An 18,819-nucleotide genomic window follows, 5' to 3' on the forward strand; every position below is an offset into this window, starting at 1 on the left:
AATAAAAGATGGGATTCTAATCACAACCGACCAACTTCAGTTCTATCCTGCTCGTCCAGTATTGAGATTCTCATACATACAAGCACTGCCAACAGGACTCAAATCTGCCCAACAGCACACTCTACCATTCTACCAGCTGTAAATGTACAGCGAAATATGAAAAAATAAATATTTCTAACCTACTAGCAGCAGCAAAATATATAAACCAACCTTTCCGATACGTGCCGGATATCTCTTCGATGGATTGGGAGGATGCTGTTTCTGTGTTCCTTCCGGGAATATTTTTTTTTCAAATGAAACTTTATCGAGCAACGCAAGTGAAACAATGAACATGCGAAGCTGCCCGAGAACTGCTCCGAGCAAAGTATGAAATATCCAGAGTTTATAACTCCGACTTTATTTTTATATAGCACTTTTGTGTTTAGTGCTGTACGCGCTATAATTATTTTATTTTTTTCTATCATTGACTGTATGCAGCATTGTATGAGGTTTAATTGCTATTTAAACATATTTTGGGGGCCTTTATTAGAGGAATATGATGAGTGACGAGCAGAAATTAGACGTACAATAGGTGAGAGTGTTACTCCCTGAAAAAGCTTATAATGGTAGTGTGGTTATAAGATACAGAGACAACAGTGTGAATGTGGGAGCAAACGGTGGCGGGGGTGTTGGGTGGATCATAGAAGAGAGAATTATGCGTGTCCATATTATAAGGAGTAAATTAATCCAGTCCTGGTTTTACCGTAGTTGATGCATAAAATTGGAATCTAATCTAATCTGGAGTTTATATTCTGCCTTTCTGTTTGATCAAAAGTATGCCCAATACGATTAATAACAAAACAAAAAAATACATAATCAAATTCATAATTTATCTGATTTTTTAATATTCCACTTTTCAGCACTTCAAAGCAGATTACGTTCAGGTACTGTAGGTATTTCCCTATCCCCAAAGGGCTTACAGTCTAAGGGGGTCATTCTCTAACGCTATCGCACATGAAAAGTCCCTTTTCACGTGCAATAACTAGCTCGGGGAGGAGTCGGGGCGGCACCGGGGGCCGACACCGCGGACACATCGCTGGCAGCGAAAGGTAAGATTCCTTATTGCCGCCAGTTTCGCGCCGAATAACTACACCTTTTTTGTATGGTGTAGTTATTCTGTTGCGATCCCGGGTCGGCCCCAGGACCGCCACTCACCCCCCATCCGGGATCGGGCCGCTTCCAACGCCTTTGGGCCTGCACAGGCCTCAGACGCGGCGCTCCCGCTCCGGAGGAGACGCCGGCGTCCTCCCGTGGCTGGCCCCGCCCCCTAGCCGCACGCGCTAGGGTTCCAGATTTAAAGGGGCCAGCGTGGGAAAACTCGGACCTGCCTGCGGATGACGTCAGACGCTGCAGGGCTATTTAAGCTCTGCAGCTGGAGCCTTCCCTTGCCTTGCAACGAGGTTCCTCAGGTTTCCTGACTGCTAGTTGCTGCGTTCCTTGGATTGCTCTTCGTCTTTGACCTGGCTTGACTCCTGACTTGTCCTTCGTCTTGTTCCTTGGTTCTGGTATCTGCTTCTGATCTCTGGCTCCGACCCGGCTTCGTCCACGACCTCGTCTTCAGCTTCTGTCCCTGGCTTGTCTTCCTCTGACGTCTGGTTCTGACCCGGCACCGTCCACGACTCCATCTCCTGTCTCTCCCCCTGGCTTGGCTGCTCCTCTGACTCCCGGCTTCCGACTCGGCTTCGTTCCTGGACCCCGTCTTTGACCTTCGTTGCTCCTCTGGTTCCTGGTGTTCGCTGACCCAGAAGATTCGCCTAAGTCCCAGCGGCCGGTTGAATCTCCAAAAGTCCCAGCGGCCGGAGTCCTACGGGCTCCTCTCGGGGGAGTACCGGTCTCCAGGGTGAAGACTCTTCAGCCACCAGGGCCCAACGTCGTCTGTCCTCCCTCCTGCTGCCGAGTCCTTGGTCGCATAGGACTCCGCCTCGTTCCAGTGCCAAAGCCTTCTCCAAGTCCGACGAGCCACCTCCCGGTTGGGACGCTTGATGTGGTCCTCCACAGCGCTCCATCTCCTGTCCCAACCGGCCCAAGGGTCCACATTCGTAACATATTCGGCGCGAAAGCCGGCAGCAATCGCACCGCGGAGATGGGATCGCTGCCAGCTATCGCAGGACCGCTGCCCCCCCCCCCCCCAGTTACCGCCGGATTCTCTAAGGTCTGCGACCTTAGAAAATCCAGGCCTAAGTTTGTACCTGAGGCAACTCAGATGCATAATCAAATTCATAACTTAATAATTCTTAAAAACAAAATATAAAATCACAGCTCCCTTTCTTGCCAAGGGGTGAACAGTCAGTACATAATCGTAACATACAATAAAACAACAGGATAAACAGTATAATACCGTATCAGTACAATAAAATACTACAGCAAATTCACATATATCCTTTCCAAGCTTAAAGTCAACCCCAATCTCTCACAGGCTGATGAAATAAGATGCGCCCGGCCTAGTGCATGGGTTTACTTGAGGTTAGGCGCGTATCTGGTGCTGAATAACAGTGTCCAATGCAGTAAGGAGATTAGCACTTCCATAACGCACGTGCTAACAAATGTGTACCGGATAGCGCCCCTGCATGTAAATTCCATGTAAGTGAGGTCATTAGCTATTACCATCCGATGCAGGAAAGTGCGCCCAAAGGCCGGGCGCAAACGTGACTTTTGTGTGCCAGAAAGTTAACTCCAGCTCTGAAGGTGGAGTAAAGTTTACTTACAGTCAAGGGCTCTTGAAAGACAGAGAAAAAGTTGTTCCTCAGTGCTGCGAAAAATGTGTCCTCCTCCATAGTAAAATATTTGCTGCTGCTCCTGTTTCCCTTATCAAGTCGAAAAATATGTTTTACAGCATATATATATATTTTTTTTTTCTCCTCTTGGTTTCCTTGTAACCAACTTAATAAGTGAAGGGAATGTACAGCTTGAGGAAAAGGTCAGGATTTTAATTGATAGCCTTAAAATGCATTTTCAACAATTAACTTGAAATCATAACAAATGCACAATTTTGACACCCATGTGCCCGATACAAAAATGTTTAAGTGCTTTAATTGTACATTGCTCCGATTTCACTCTCATTTGAATATCGCATCGGGTGTATGGCAGATGTGGTTGTGCATGCATCAGGGTAATGGGTGCTCACACTGGGCGCCTTTTTTGGCACGCATTTTATTACATCGCCCATTTTGTGTGCTGATGCAGCAAGACTGGCACACAAAAAATGTGCACACAATGTGCGTTTAAGATAGCTTCCTCGCATGGAAATTTCATGCTGATTGTATTAGTTACCTCCCAATGCAGAGAGGTGCACTGGCTTACCTTGTGTTTTCTTAGCCCTGGAAACTTAGCTCCTAGTCTGAGGTGGAGTAAAGTTTCCGGGCTAATATTAGTCGACAGGCTACAGGGTTTTATGTGCAGGACCGGTAGTTGGTATTTTATGCACAGAAAAGATGCTTTGTGCCCAAAATGCATGTTTTCCACACATAAAATGATTTGTGTATGTTTAACCGATAACCGTTTGCACATCGTATCGGTTTACAATTAACATTCATAGAAACATTTCAGTCACCACCTGGTTGTATACTGCCCTGCCATCATCCACGGCAGTCCTTGGTTAACAGCAATTTATCTCTAATATCTGATGGACATAATTGCACCTTCTTGTGTGCTGTGGTATGAAATTGTGATTAAGAATCGGGTCAACCGGGAATCGGAGTGGAGTCTGCTCCATTAAAGTTTGGGATCTGAAGGTTTTTGGGATTTGAAGTGGGCATTGCGAAATGTTGTTCAATGGGAGTCTCCGGACATGCATGTGATGGTTTGAAAGTGCTCGGGTTTGAAAGAATGCTTTGCGACAAGGCAAGAAGTGGTTGTATTTTCCCCACCCTAGTCGGGTGAAACAAGGAACCTTGTCGGGATCAACATTTTTTGACGCAGGAGCAAGCAATGATTAATTGATGGGATGGATTCATGACGTGAAAAAGAAGAGAATCAGAATCATATATATTGATAGCGAGCATTTGAACCTTTTTATGGGTTGAGTGTTTTTAGGGGGTATGTATGTGGTGTGAATGTTGATATTTATTGTTATTAGTGGGGTGTTGGGGGTTGCCATGTCTGGGGGGGGGGGAAATATTTGGAAAAAGTTGAAAAATATTTCTGAAAGAATTAAAAGGTTTGATCTATTATTGATGTGTTTGTGATACATGTTATAATGATGTATGCTATTTGATATATATACAGTGTGTATCTGGTATGCGGGGATAAGTGCAATATAATAAAATTGTTTACATTTGTAAAACAAAATTTTGAGAGTATGCATTAACAAAAGTGAATAGATACATTTAAGGTACATATATGATAAAATATTGTTTCTCTTTAAATTAGTTGGGAATAAGATATGTTATTTACCAGTTAATGATTCCCATAGTGGTGTTGTGTTAGTGTGGGGGGATCAGGTAGATGCTCTCTTTGTTGTTTGCCCTAAGTTATGGAGCCAGTTGGCAACCCTAATGAGTGTATAGGGGTGCTATGAAATATTTCCTGACCTCCTCTGTCCCCCGCACCTCCAATCTCTGAATCCCCATCCATTTCTCAGCCTCCTGTTCTCTTTCATGGCTGAACTTTGCATGGGTGTCTGGATGACAAACTTCACTGGTCTGAGTGGCTGTCATGCTACCTGTCTCTCAGTGACATAGTTCCCTGCTGCTCGGTGTCTCTGAAGGACAATGTTAACTTGGTCTGGATATCTCTGTCGCACCTTCTGTTTCTTAGTGACACATTTACCCGGTTTGTATGTTTGAGTGGTATACCCTCTGTCCCTCAGTGACACAGTCTGGTGACCAAGTGACATGCTGCCAGTCTCTCAGTGAGACAGTTCCCTGATGTGGTTGACTACCAGTCACAAGCTATGCCTCTGAGTGGCACACTTCACTGGTCTAAGTGTATCTGAGGAAAATATTATCTGTCTCTGAGTGACGGACTTCCCTGCTGTGTGTTGGGGCGTGTTTGGAAGGACACGCCCCTGTGGGTGTTTGAGGAAGAAATGTTCAGTTGCAGAGACCCAGCAAAGGTTCAAACAGAGAAACCAAGGGAGCAAACAAGGAAAGAGGTAAGGATGAGGGAGCGACAAAGAGAAAGGGCTAGATCATGAGAGAGAAAGAGTCAGAACAAGACAGATGGGGGGAGAGAGAGTGAAAGAAATAGGCAATGAGAAACAGAGAGGGAGTATGAGACAGATAGTGAGATGGCTGAGAGAATATTTGAGATTCTGAATGAATGTCATTGTGGTAACTTTTTCAAGGTCACCTACTGTGAAGGTCACAAATGTACAATCCCCTCTTTTTTCTCTGAGCATAGAGCTGTTACTGGTAACTCCCACCATGTCTGCTGCCAGAGGAAATGATTGGGAGGGTGCTGCTGTGCTGATTGTAATCATAACTCTCCCCTCCATGCAGGCACTGATACATTTAGAGGCTAGTGTAACCAAGTGTTTACTGATGTTTGAGTGCACACAACCTTAATCCTGATTTAATAATTATTTTAGTGCACAAAAAATGTGCACCCCCATATAAATCCCATGTTATTGGAGGCATTAGTTATTACTCTCCAATGCAGGGAGGTGCATTAAAGCCCTGAAGGCTCTTCTTAATGCTGGAAATGTAATTCCTGGGTCAGAGGTAAGGTTAACTACATTTCTGGGGGGTAGTGTTAATCTACGATGCTGTGCCCTTGTATGGTCCCTGACCTGGATTTCCTGGGTAACAGGGGTCCTGGATCCCGGGTGGACCACTGCACGTAGGGAACCCAGGTTCAGGACAATGTTGGCACATAGCATCATAGATTAATACTAACCACAGAAATATGAATTCATTTTACTCCAAGAGTTACATTTCCAAGCCTAAAAAAAAAATTTAAAAAAATGGGCAAAGCGTTGGAGTACCGGAGTATGGGTTGTGCGGTGGGGTACTCAGGATTCCCAGCACTCCAACCCAGAAGGAGTCTACCCTGGGACCTCCGAATTAGAAACACATATGTACAACTTGTCTATTGTTATGTAAATTCTTTGGGCCTTGCGCTTATACCCAGAAGTGTGCTAAGGGGGGGGGGGGGGAGGGAGGTGAGGAGGGCGGTCCGCCCCGGGTGATAACCGTGCGACCAATCAACCTCTTGTCATCACCCAGTAAGAAGCAGCGCTCCCTGCTGGCCGAAGAGAAGAAACGTTGTAGCCAGGAGCAGCAGGGCTTGCAGACAGCCCATGCCCTGCCAGCCGAAAAGAAACAGGCCCGGGGTGGCACACCTGAGGAGGCGGCAGGCTGTGCTTCCGCTCTCGCCCCCCTCCCCAAGCAGGAAGATCGGTGAGCCGTATGGCCCGAAGATAACAGGAGGTCGGCGGCCGCAGGGGAGGCCACTGGCTGGTTGGGCTCTGCTGGCGGCCCACAGCCTCTCCTGATGCGGTACGACCCACCAATCTTCCTGCGTGGGGGAGGGGGGGAGGGAGTGGAAGCTGTGCACGGGCATGCATTAGTTACCTCCCAATGCAGAGAGTTGCGCTGGCTTACCTTGTGTTTTCTTAGCCCTGGAAACTTAACACCTAGTCTCAGGTGGCGTAAAGTTTCCAAGCTAATATTAGTCTACAGGCTGCGCACAGTTTACGCTCCCCCGCCCCCCCCCTCCCCCCCCCTCACAAGCAGGAAGATCGGTGGGCTGTACAGCCCGAAGATAGCAGGACTCCCTCATCCCACCATGGCCTGAAGACAACAGACCATAATGTGTGTGAGCTTGTGTGAGTGAGTGAGAACCTTTTTGTGTGTGCATGTGTGTCTGTGTGAGAGCCCATGTGGGTGTGTGTATGTATAAGAGGATGCCTGTTTGAATATGTGTGTGTGTGTGTGTGTGTGTGTGTGTGTGTGTATATGAGGATGCCTATATGTGTGTATGAGACGGTAAGCGTATAGAAGAGTGAGTGTGTGTGTGTGCCTGTGTATATATATGAGGGGTTGCCTATGTGTGGGGGTGGGATGAGAGAGAGGAAGCATGTGTGTGCGTGTGCCTAGTTGAGACAGGAATCGTGTGTGAGAGATACAGAGGAAGCGTGTATGTGTGAGAGAGAGACGAAAGAAAGGTGAGTCTCTCTTTCACACACCCACTCAAGCTCCCTCTGTCTTTCACCAAGCATGTTATGTGTGTGTATGAGAGAGAGGGATCATATTGTGTGTGTGTGTGTGTGTGTGTGCGTGCATGCATGTGTGCCCCCAGTCTACAGCAATCTTAGGATGACAGATATGGCGAGCAGAAGATTTTTAAAATCCTTATTAGTTTTAATTATTGGGTGTTATTTGATGTGTCTGCTGTTTTATTGGTTTAGGAAGTTTTTAAAAATTTGTACAGGAGCTTCTAATTATTGAATATTATTCTATTCATCAGCTGTTTTGAAATGTATATTTTTTTAGAATGGTTTTACTGTTCTGATTGATTTATATTTCTTAATTGTATTGTTTTGAGGAATAGTGATTTTCTGCTTTTCCATTGTTGCACTGCATACAGAATCTGGCTTGTGGTTTCCAGTTCAGTTTTTGTCTGCATGTGTGCGTGAGAGAGAGATAGAGGAAGCGAGTGTGTATGTGTGTGTGTGTGTGTTAGCATGTGAGAGACTCAGAGGAAGCATGTCTGTGAGAGAGACACAGAGGAAGTGTATGTGAGAGAGGTACAGAGAAAATGTATGTCTCTCACACGCACACACATGCCCCCCTCTATCTCTCACCAAGCATGTATGTGCATGCCCCCAGTCTAAACAATCTTGATAGATGTGGAGAGTGGGAGATTTTTTAAATCCTTATTAGTTTTAATTATTGGCTGTTATTTGATGTGTCTGCTGTTTTGAAATATGTTATCTGTTTAGGAAATTTTAAGATTATATATTGGGGGGGGGGGGGGGGGGGGTGCCAAAGAAGTATCCACCCCAGGAGGCAAAATACTCTAGGTACACCTCTGCTTATACCAGTACAATTGTCACTATCTTGCAGTGCTAACTGTATATATAACCTTCTATCACTATTGTTTTATGCTCCTCTGGAGCTGCATATGACCTGGGAGAACAACTGGCAGCAGAACTGTTGGATGATGGGCCTTATGCTGTGAAACAAGAAAAATGAGGTGACAGTGATAGTTGTACATAGTGAGCGATGCACAATAGTGACAATTGTGCTACTATAAATATTGCTTCTAGCCATAGGTGAACCTATAATTCTGCTGTAAAGAGCTAACATGCAACAATTTTACTCACAGTAGTAACAACTCTGCTAATAAATGCCTACCTCAAAGAGAGCCGTGAAATGTTTGCATACATTTGCTGTGAGAAGCACGTTTATTTGAATATTGTGATTACACAGATAACCAGTCTTCAAGGACTAGATCTGCAAACCACTAATGTAAAACAGGAAGAGCAGAACTTGGGGAGGAAACACCTTTTATTATCCAACTGCTCACCTCCTCAAAAAAAAAAAAAAAAAGGAATTAGAATACATTAACGCATAAAAATAAAGGAGATTTAGGAATAAGACCTCAAAAGGAAACAACTGCGCCATGAAACGGGCAATAGCCTCCCTGAAATGTAATCGCACCCTTAGGCAGTGATGGAGTTCGGCTTTTCCGATCCTAGGCCAGTTACCAGTGCCCTTACTCACCCTTTCCCCTTCAACTCCCTTGGGCTCCAATCTGATTTCCTGCCTTTAACTCTGCGTGCCCCCCTCCCAGGCTGATGTTTCTCTGAGCCTTCGCCCATGGTCCCTCTCACGTCTCTGGCTCCGCTGCCATCTGAAGGCTCAGCCGGCTGTGCCCGGCTCCATTTCCCACATCGAAGCCCGGAAAGGATAAAGCTATCGTGGTTCCTGCTGAGCCAGGCTTCGCACTCGCAGCCTGCGGATGATGACAGCGGAGCTGGAGGAGCCCTGCAGTTTTGGGGGGGGGTGGAGGGAAATAAGAATCGGAAGGCAGGAACTTAGCCGCCTGTGCATAAAACTCCAGGCCCGCCATCAGGCGAGGCCAGCTCAGTCGCATTTTGCTCCACGACCATTTATTATGCATGTGGAGCAGGACGTCCGAAGTTGCTGCTGCCGGAGACTTTTCGTGGCTGGGAAGAGCTAAACTTTGACTTCTGCTGGTCCGGGCTGGGGGCTCGGAAAAAAAAGAAGAAACGCAGAGCTTGGAGTGTTTCAGAGCCAGAGAGGTACAATTGGCCTAAAGGAGAACTAAAGAAGGAGGAATAGAAAGTGGAGAGGGGGGGGGGGGGGGGGGGAGGCAGGGCAGAGAACGAGAGAAGGGAGAAAAAGAGGGAGGTAGAGGAAGGGGGAGACAACGCCTTATTGCAGCACTCTCGTCGTGGCCCAGTACAAAAAGGGACCCCGTAAGATGCTGGCCCCAGTGTAAATAAACCCTGGCTCTTCACTGAGATTCACATTCCTGTTCTGAGGGCATAATTACCACTGTAACCCCCTGCAGGGCCGGTGCTGGCTCTCAGCCCAGCATCGGAAGGGTTAACTGGGGAGGAGAAGGGGGAAGCACAGAACTGGTTCCTATGCCTCTGGCGGGAGAAGAGATGGACAGTCCTTGGGGCACAGCGGGCACGCCTAGACAGGCCCGGAGTCAGCAGTGCAGCGAATATGCTGACAGCTGCCTCCCTTCCATTGCCTCGGGGGAAGCAGAGGATGTCAGAAAACTTGCGGGGGGGGAGGGGGGATGTGATTGTTAAAGGCCACCTGCAATTCTCCTGAGAAACACCTGCACCCTCAACTCTGCACGCCTATTTCTAGATCTTTGTTACTTTTACATGCTGACTTTTCGGGTCTTCCTCACTGTCACTGTTCGCAGATAGAAACGGAGAATATGATGGCAGGTGAGGACTATAAGGCTCATCTAATCTGCCCAGTTTCATTACTGGTGCGGTGCCAGTGCCATGATTTCTGGCTTTCCCTTTACTACTTCTCAACTAGGGCATTCTGTGGTTATTCCATGCTTTCCTGAATTTCGTTAGTGTTTTTCTCTTCATCACTTCCACTGGGAATCTGTTGCATGTAGCCATCACCTTTTCTGTGAAGAAATATTGTCTGTATATTTTTGAGTCTACCTCCTTGGAGCCTCATACTGTACTTCTTCTAGCACATTCTTTTCTCTGAAAAAAAAAGGTGCTTCTTGTGCATTTATATATTTGAGGTATTTGAATATATCATTCATATTCACCATTCTCATCTCTCCTCTAGGGTAAATATATTTACGACTTTAAGTCTCATCTTGTCTGACTTTTGGTATAGACCCTGCAGCATTTTGGTAACCTTTCTCTGGACTCTGGCTCCATCCGGTCTATATCCTTTTTATTGTGGACTTGTTTTATTTTGTGGAGGAAAAGAATGATAGAAGGATAAGCAATCAGAAGCTGGGATCTATGCTGACCTCTCGCTCTTTTACTGTAGGATAATGGCAGGTCACAAGGAGCGCACCTTCATCGCTGTCAAACCAGATGGGGTGCAACGCGGATTAATTGGGAGCATCGTGGAGCGCTTTGAGCAGAAAGGGTTCCACCTTGTGGGGATGAAGTTCCTGCAGGTGAGTGTCACATCCTATGCTACAGGGCTTGGGTGCAGTGGGGGGGGGGGGGGGGGGAGGAGTCTCTGTATCTGTCATGCGGGCTGATACAATAAAGTGCGCCCAGCCTAATGCACAGGTTTACATGCGATTGGGCAAGCAAGACTAGTGCCCAGTGCAGTAAGGAGATTAGCGCATCCCAAACGTGCGCCCTAACAAACACAAACCCGATAGCATCCAACGCATTCAAATTCCATTTAGATGAGGATATAAATTATTACTGCCCGATGCAGGAAGGCTGGGTGCCCAGCACATATTTTTCAACATGGGGGAAATTTAACTCCAGCTGCAGAGGTGGAGTAAAGTTAACTCGCAGTCGAGGACTCATGAGAAACATTAAAAAAAAATATCACCCTCGTGTTGCAATAAATGTGCCCTCCTCCTTAGTATCATCCCAGCTCTTGAATTTACCGCTTGTGGTGGCGAAAAATAAATGTATATTGATTTGCTCAAAAAAAAAGTGCATGTTTCTTATGACCGCACAATTTTAGACGCCTGATACAATAAACTGCAGCATTGAAATCGGCACCCCAGCAAAATAACCAGAAGCGTGATCAAAACGGATGCTTGCATTGAGTCCCCTCTGCAGTTGTGGGCACCCGATGCAGTAACCTCTTTTGAATACCAGAGACGCACATTCTCCAGTAGCATGCCCTTTTTTACGCTGCCTTTCATTTAAATATTGCATCGGGGCACCCAGGGATGTGGCTAAGCGCACGTTAGTAATACAGGCGTTCAATATGAGCGCCCGTTTTCAGCGCGTGTCTTATTGCATCAGCCTGTCAGATTCAAGAAATGGTACTGTCATGAGTTTGTATGTGTACTGCCAAAGCAATGCTTGCAAGGGTGGAAGGAAGGAATTACAGTGCAGAGGCGCAGGCCTAGTGTGCCTATGAAGAAATCAAGGCCGGCTGCCATTCCTTCTCCTCCCTAGCAGTCGTAAGACAACTTTTAATACACATGAAACTTGTTTTAAATCATCAGAAAACCGAAATGATTTTATTAACAAGAAAATCAAACCTTGACAGGCCTTTCCATTTTAATTCAGACTACATGAAGATTGTTTTCCACTGACCAGGTCTGCAACTTAGGAATTCTCATTGATCATGAATTTTAGAATGAAATTTGACATCAAGAGGAAAATAAGGGATGGCTATTTTAAACTGCACATCTTAAAACGTCTTAAACCATTATTAGAATTTAACAATTTTAGAAGTATTCTTCAAATCCTACTCTTCTCTACTATAGATTACTGTCATTCTCTTTTATTTGGTTTACCTGCGAATTCTTGAAGACCTTTACAGCTTCCCCAAAACGCGACTGCCAGAGTCCTATGCGGAGGAAAAAGATAGGCCCATATCACCCCAACCTTGAGAGATTTACACTGGCTTCTGATAAAGCAGAGAATTGAACATCAAATTTTGTGTATCGTTCACAAATCCTTAAACTGCGACCAAACTGAATGGCTAAACGCCACCTTACATCTGCATACACCTCAAAGGAACCTCAGGTCCGCAAATAAAGGTCTTCTTGCAGTGCCTTCCATAAGAACAGCACATCTGTCAGACGTCAGAGCCAGAGCAATCTCAGTGGCAGGGCCTAAATTATGGAATTCTCTATCAGATGAGCTTAGACTCCAAAAAGACATCAAAACATTAAAAAAAACCCCCTTAAAACCAGCTATTTAAAAAGGCTTACAAAAATTAAATACTGTCAAAGCCCATACAGCAGCCAGTAGCAATGATGCTAACTTAAAGCAACGAACTAAGCAGCAACCTTGCAGTCAGATCCCCTTTTTTTCCTAAACATTTCTCCTCCCTTCTCCCTTGTTTTTTAATTTATTGTTTTGAAAATCTTTTTATTATTTTACCTATTTTTAACAGAACGTTAGTTTAAATTTAATTTGTATCCATTTTATTAACTTTAAAATGTTTGTATTTACTATTTTTTTTAAATATAAATACTCTTAATTTTCTATTTTATTTATATTTTAATGAACTTATTTAAATTGTTTTGCACTTGCTTTTTAATTTCACATTGTATTTTTAATTTTATATTTATTTATTGTACACGGTCTAGATTACAGATTGACGGTATATAAAACAAATAAATAAAATAATGGCAGGCTGTCAGTGTGAGGACACAGAAACACAAACTCCAGGTCTCTGTGCCTGTTCTCCCCCTGGTTATAAAGGAATTGTACACCATAGCGAAAAACAGCTGAAGGGACACACAGCAAAAGTTCACTATGTCCCCCCCTACCACCACTCTGTGCCAAGAAAATGACATAACCTTGAAGGAGAGGAGGATGAGATGGAGAGGAACCTGGGAATGGTGTGAGAGGAGGAATCTGAGGAGGAAGGGAAATATGGAGGTGGAGAGAGATTGCAAAGAACTGAAGAGAAAGGAAGAGAGAGCTGGAAAGGAATCCAAAGGGCAAAAGGAGAGGAAGAGGATCCTGGCTTGGGAGGAGGAGATGGCAAAGAAGCCCATGAAGAAATGGAGAGAAACCTTGGGGGGTGTTGTGAGAGGACATGGAAAGGAGGAGATGGAGATAGGTGGATGAGAGAGATAGAGGTACCTGAGTGAAAGGTGGGGGAGACGGAGAGAGAACTGGGAGGTGGTAGGTGAAAAAGAACCTGTGGGAGGGGGAGTGGAGAGAAAGAGATGAGGAAGGGAAAGCAGTGATGATGCATCATACCATGTACACCCCATGTTTTCAACTCCTAGATCTTCCCGTGTTATGTTATGCATGAATTTTATTGGAATTTCTTTTTCCATATATGGCCAGATTGAAGAACAGGACAATTGTGTGTCCTGTTCTCGCTTAAACAGGAAATAGGACAATTTTTATCAGGTTTGCTTTGTATAAAGCAGGGAACCTGACCACAAAAGAGAGGGCACGTTTTAACTGTTTGAGAGCAGAGAAAATGTGCTCTTGGGGCAAATGTTGCCATGTGACATTGTTCCTGTAGAATTCAGACCATGAATCGATGCTATAATTCTCTCTTGGGCACCCAGAATCCAGGAAGATGTGGCATCTTTGTCTAAAGATCCCCTTCTGTAAAACCTTTGTGAAACCCACTACGTTGGTAATTTCCTGATTTTGATCTTGATGCCAGGGATATCGTTAGTTCTCTTATGCATTTCTTTTAGAAATTAGTACCATTCCTGCATATGAATCGCCCCTTGAGGTTTTTTCAGAGACTTCAGAATCAATACATTTTATTGGCATAACAATTTTTTCCCATGTTGCCAAAGTAATACCTGAAGTGGCATTTTTTTTTTCTGTTTCAGGCATCTGAGGAACTCTTGAAGCAACACTATAGTGAGCTGAAGGACCGGCCCTTTTACCCTGGGTTGGTGAAATACATGAGCTCGGGACCTGTTGTGGCCATGGTGCGTCCCTGGGGATTCCTCGTAACCCCCTCCTGAAGGGGCTGCGTGATGCATCCTAAGACTTCTGTACATCTCCTCTCCTGGAGGACCCATCCTTGGGATTCACTTTCCCGAAGGAAGGTTTGATGCGTCCTGACTTTTAACACCTGTACTCCTCTCTCTCTCTCTCTGTACCTGCAGGTTTGGGAAGGGTTAAACGTGGTAAAGACCGGCAGGGTAATGTTGGGCGAAACCAATCCTGCTGACTCCCGTCCTGGCACCATCCGTGGAGACTTCTGCATCCAAGTGGGCAGGTACGGGAAATCCAGGTTACCCCCTGCTCCGGTCGCTGCCGGTGCCTTCCTCTATCCGCGTACTTCACAAACAATTGGTGGGGCAGAGTCTCGGCCCCCTCAGCAGCGCATGGAGGCAGACCTTGGGGAAACTAGGGGCTCGCCTCTATCATTTATATAGCCTTGTTGTGAGAGGCGAGGACGTATTTCAGACTTCCACTCTCACCTTTTATACATTAATCAGCCCCCTTTTTTTTTTTTTTTTTTTTTTTTTAATGTTCGGAGGGAGAGGAGGGCGTAGTAGCTTTAGCAGTTCCCTCCTGCTCCTTTGGGGGTTCCAGCTCATTCAGAGCCAGGACTGGAATCTTGTGCTATGAGCCTTCATTTGCACCTTGCTGGGGCTTTTAACCCCCTACTTCATATCCCTTCCCAATTTACTTTAAAAAGCTCAATTATTGTAGCAACTGTCCTTAGGCAGGGGTTATGCAGCAGGGCTCCTTCCAGAGCCCTGATCTTCATGGCCCCTATATCCAGTTACTGGGTGCAACCGTTGTGCAATGACTACAAGGCCCCGCCCCCTCACCCCTCCTCCCTCCTCCCCAGGTCCAGGGACTCAGCTAATCCAGGGCGTGGAAAACCTGGGAATCAAATCCATGGCAGTGCGCAACCACTGCACAGCCGGGCCAGCTAGCCCACTTTTAAACCATTTGTGGCATAGCAGACATAGTACCATTCCACAAGGGCAGGAAGCAGGAAATGACAGATCACTGGGTTACAGAACAATAGGCAACATGGCTTTGATTTAGCGAGACAAACTTGAATGAAATTTTAAGGTGACCCCCTTTTTCTTGAGACCACATATAGAAAGGATAAAGTGGAGGAGAATCAATGGAGGGCTACCCAAATGATCAATGGCCTACACCAGAAATGGCAAACTCCAGTGCTTGAATGCCACAGACACAGGGGCAGATTGGCCTATCGGGAGATCGGGCATCCCCCGGTGGGCCGGTCGCGCTAGTCACGTGGTCTGCCGTGCGCGGCCGTGACAGAGCCGCGCTCGGCAGACCACGTGGTATCTCCTGGGCGGCGAATCCCCGGGCTGGTCTTCATCGGGAATCCGCCACTGCACAGACAGCTCTGATTTTCAAGATAGCAAAACTATGCAACTAACTTGGTTCTTGGGTGAAATATATGCAGATATCTCATTAATATTCACGGAGAGACAAAAAGCTAAAGAAATGCTCTTTTGAAGAAGGGAAAATGAAGTAAACTGTAGACCTGAAGGGCCGCAAAATGGTCAGGTTTTCCCGATATCTTTACCCTAACGTGTATGCATGCACTGTATTTGCATACACTTCCTCCATTGTTTGCACATACATCTCAAGCATGTTCTTTAGGGATATTCTAAAATCAGTCTGGTTTGCAGCCCTAAGGATTGCAGTTTGATACCCTTGTACCAGGTCATAACGTTTTCTATAGAATGAGACTTTCAGAGACAACTGGTCATCATATGAAGTTGGAGGAAGGGAGGCTCAGAAGGAATGTGAGAAAATACTTCTTCACCGAGAAGGTGTTGGAAGCCTGGAAAAGAATTCCAGATAAGGTGGTATAAGCCAAAATAGTTATAGAATTCAAGCTTACTTAGGAGAGAACATAACAGGAACCTAGTGGCAGGGTAAGGAGGAAACCAGACATTAAATAGGGTCAGTAAGCAGGTACTGAAGGGCATAAGAACATAAGAATTTGCCATACTGGGTCAGACCAAGGGTCCATCAAACCCAGCATCCTGTTTCTAACAGTGGTCAATCCAGGTTACAAGTACCTGACAAGTACCCAAACATTAAATAGATCCCATTCTATTAATGCCAGTAATAATAGTGGCTATTCCCTGAGTCAGCTTGATTAATATCAGTTAATGGACTTCTCCTCCAGGAACTTATCCAAACATTTTTTAAACTCAGCTATACTAACTGCCCTAACCACATCCTCTGGCAACAAATACCAGAGCTTGATTGTGCATTGAGTGAAAAAGAATTTTCTTCGATTTGTTTTAAATGTGCTACTTGCTAACTTCATGGAGTGCTCCCTAATCCTTCTATTATCTGAAAGTGTAAATAACGGATTCACATTTACCCGTTATAGAAATCTCATGATTTTAAAGACCTCTATCATATTCCCCCTCAGCCGTCTCTTCTCGAAGCTGAACAGCCCTAACCTCTTCAGCCTTTCCTCATAGGGGAGCTGTTCCATCCCCTTTATCATTTTGGTCGCCCTTCTTTGTACCTTCTCCGTCGCAACTATATCTTTTTTGAGATGCGGCGACCGGAATTGTACACAGTATTCAAGATGCGGGCTCACCATGGAGCGATACAGAGGCATTATGATATTTTTTTGTTTTCCTGTTCATACCCCAGATCAGTCCAGACAAGTGGGTTTATGCATTCCTACCAGCAGATGAAGACAGAAAACAAGAACTTTGAGGCACTGCTACATAACCGAGAGTGCCACCTGCAGTCCTTTAGTATTTCTCTGTCTCCAGCTGATGGAAGAGGTGCAGTCTGTTAGTTTAAAAAAAAAAAAAAAAAAAGAATAGTACAGTTTAGGGAAGTTTAGGAAAAGAAGATCGGAGCTCCTAGAGGTGTTAGGTACCTTCGTGGGCCATCCCTCTGCTTGAGCAAGGCGAGCTGGGGATTGGATATCCCCAGCTGCGCGCGACCCTTGATTCCAGGAGGAGAGAAAGCCAGGGGTCCTGGTTTCCTCGCTCCCCCTGAGGGCCTCCCACCCCAGCCGGCCTGTGCAACGTTCCTGGAGCCCCAGAAGCAGGAGAGTATACCGTTTTGTCTTTTCCCCTGGGGCGGCTGGATGCCTTTAAGGACCGTCGGTGAGTGTGGTTTTTCCCTTTCCTGAGGCTGTCGGCTTGGCATCAGGGTGAGGAGAGTTCTAAACAGTGAGCAATATAACAAATACAATAAATATTTAAAAAACCCAAAAAAACCAGAGTTAATACAATACTAAAACATTGAAAATAAAATTAACATAAAATATTGGCAAAGGATTCATGAAATAAAAAGACCTTTGGTTGTTTATGAAACATTTTGAGATCAGAAATTAAGCGCAAGTCTTGAGGCAAGTCATTCAGGACTTTGATCCAATTATCGAAATTCTCTAGGACTGGTCTCCAAAAGATGAAACATTTTAAAAGATGGTATTACAAGCAAACCATCATTCTGAGAATGCAAAGATTGAGAGAATGTATAATATAAGAGTAAACTAAATAAATAGGAAGTGCTATTCTCTTTAATCACCTTAAAAACAAGTCCGAATTTTAAATTTTATCCTGTGTGTTACAGGTAACCAGAGTATAGGGGAAACATGTTTCCTGAATTTTCTGCACATCACTAGAAGGGCAGCGGCATTTTGAAGCATAAAAACATAAAACTTGCCATACTGGGTTAGACCAAAGGTCCATCAAGCCTTGCATCTTGTTTCCAGCAGAGGCCAATCCAGGTCACAAGTACCTGGAAGATCCCAAGGGATCCTGCTAGGTACTTTGACCTGGAAGGAAGCAACATGGCTGACCCTAGCAACAACTGAACTGCAGGAGATGGCAGGCTAGAAGTAGGATTAGGGTAGAAAGGACGAGGAGTACTTAAAGAATAACTATTGCCATACCAACTCATCACAAAATGTTAGTATAAATCAGTCTACAAGTCCCAATGTGTTAAGGAGTTATAGGCTCATCTTACTACTCCCATCTTTCTCATGCTGCTGCAGATGCTGTTTCCTAGAATGGGATTACTGGATCTCATACTTTCCCTCCCTTTTCTGTCCTCAGGAATGTTGTCCATGGCAGTGACTCTGTGGAGAGTGCCAAGAGAGAGATTGGACTATGGTTCAAGCCAGAGGAATTGGTGGTGTATTCCAGCTGTGCCCATGACTGGCTCTATGGGACTAATTAACCACCACAGAGAATGAGGTGTTGGGATTCCGTACCATGTGCAGAGCCTCTGTACGCCTCTAGATTGAGGTGGCAGTAATCTTGTGGTGAGACAGGAAGTGAGGTCTGCTAGTAGAATGTCCTTTCTCAAGCTGACACTTCAGCTGACTCCACAAAATGGCTGCCCCGTTAATTAAGGTGGACAGGGCCTACATTGGACTCCTGCCCCTTGAAGATGGAGGTTCGTTACCTGGCGTTTGTTTTTTCTATGTCCCTTAGTATGAATGTTACACTGCAAAATATTCTTGTCTGTTTTCTTAGTGCTGTTACCAATTTATAAATTCAAAGTACTTTCAAATAAACGAGAGCAAGTCTTCATTAAGTTTCTTTTCAGCTTGTTAATTTGTTCTTACATGTGTGTGAATTTTACCCTGGAAGAAGATGCCAAGTGAAATTTAGTTCTTACCTGATTTCTTTTTCTCGAGTCTAGTCAGACTAGTCCAGACCGTTGGGTTAAGCCCATCAATTAGTAAATGGAGACAGATCAACAGG

General features: G+C 45.1%; 2 protein-coding genes across 7 annotated transcripts in view; one reads left to right on the forward strand and one right to left on the reverse strand.

The window, feature by feature from the left end:
- Nucleotides 1–906, reverse strand: part of KCTD13 (potassium channel tetramerization domain containing 13) — a 49,812-nt gene extending 48,906 nt beyond the window's left edge. Inside the window, exon 1 of one of the 3 annotated variants that reach the window (XM_029606959.1) lies at nucleotides 180–891. In XM_029606959.1, coding sequence (XP_029462819.1) covers nucleotides 180–333 — 154 coding nt within the window. In that variant the 5' untranslated portion in view covers nucleotides 334–891. Of the gene's footprint in view, nucleotides 1–179 lie in introns of all 3 variants that reach the window. The other 2 variants (XM_029606961.1, XM_029606962.1) reach the window with 2 other exon arrangements.
- On the forward strand, nucleotides 237–18,654 carry LOC115094182 (nucleoside diphosphate kinase B). 4 transcript variants are annotated; one of them, XM_029606966.1, is made up of 5 exons: nucleotides 237–364; nucleotides 10,488–10,620; nucleotides 13,957–14,058; nucleotides 14,239–14,351; nucleotides 18,166–18,654. In XM_029606966.1, exons 2-5 carry the CDS (start codon nucleotides 10,492–10,494, stop codon nucleotides 18,287–18,289), a joined length of 468 nt encoding a protein of 155 aa, XP_029462826.1. In that variant the 5' UTR covers nucleotides 237–364; nucleotides 10,488–10,491; the 3' UTR covers nucleotides 18,290–18,654. The 4 variants fall into 4 exon arrangements, with proteins under 4 accessions (XP_029462826.1, XP_029462823.1, XP_029462824.1 ...); XM_029606963.1 differs by lacking the exon at nucleotides 237–364 and adding an exon at nucleotides 5,009–5,131; XM_029606964.1 differs by lacking the exon at nucleotides 237–364 and adding an exon at nucleotides 9,025–9,247.
- Nucleotides 18,655–18,819: the final 165 nt, after the last annotated feature.

Source organism: Rhinatrema bivittatum, chromosome 6 (assembly GCF_901001135.1).
Source record: "Rhinatrema bivittatum chromosome 6, aRhiBiv1.1, whole genome shotgun sequence".
Lineage (NCBI taxonomy): Eukaryota > Metazoa > Chordata > Amphibia > Gymnophiona > Rhinatrematidae > Rhinatrema > Rhinatrema bivittatum.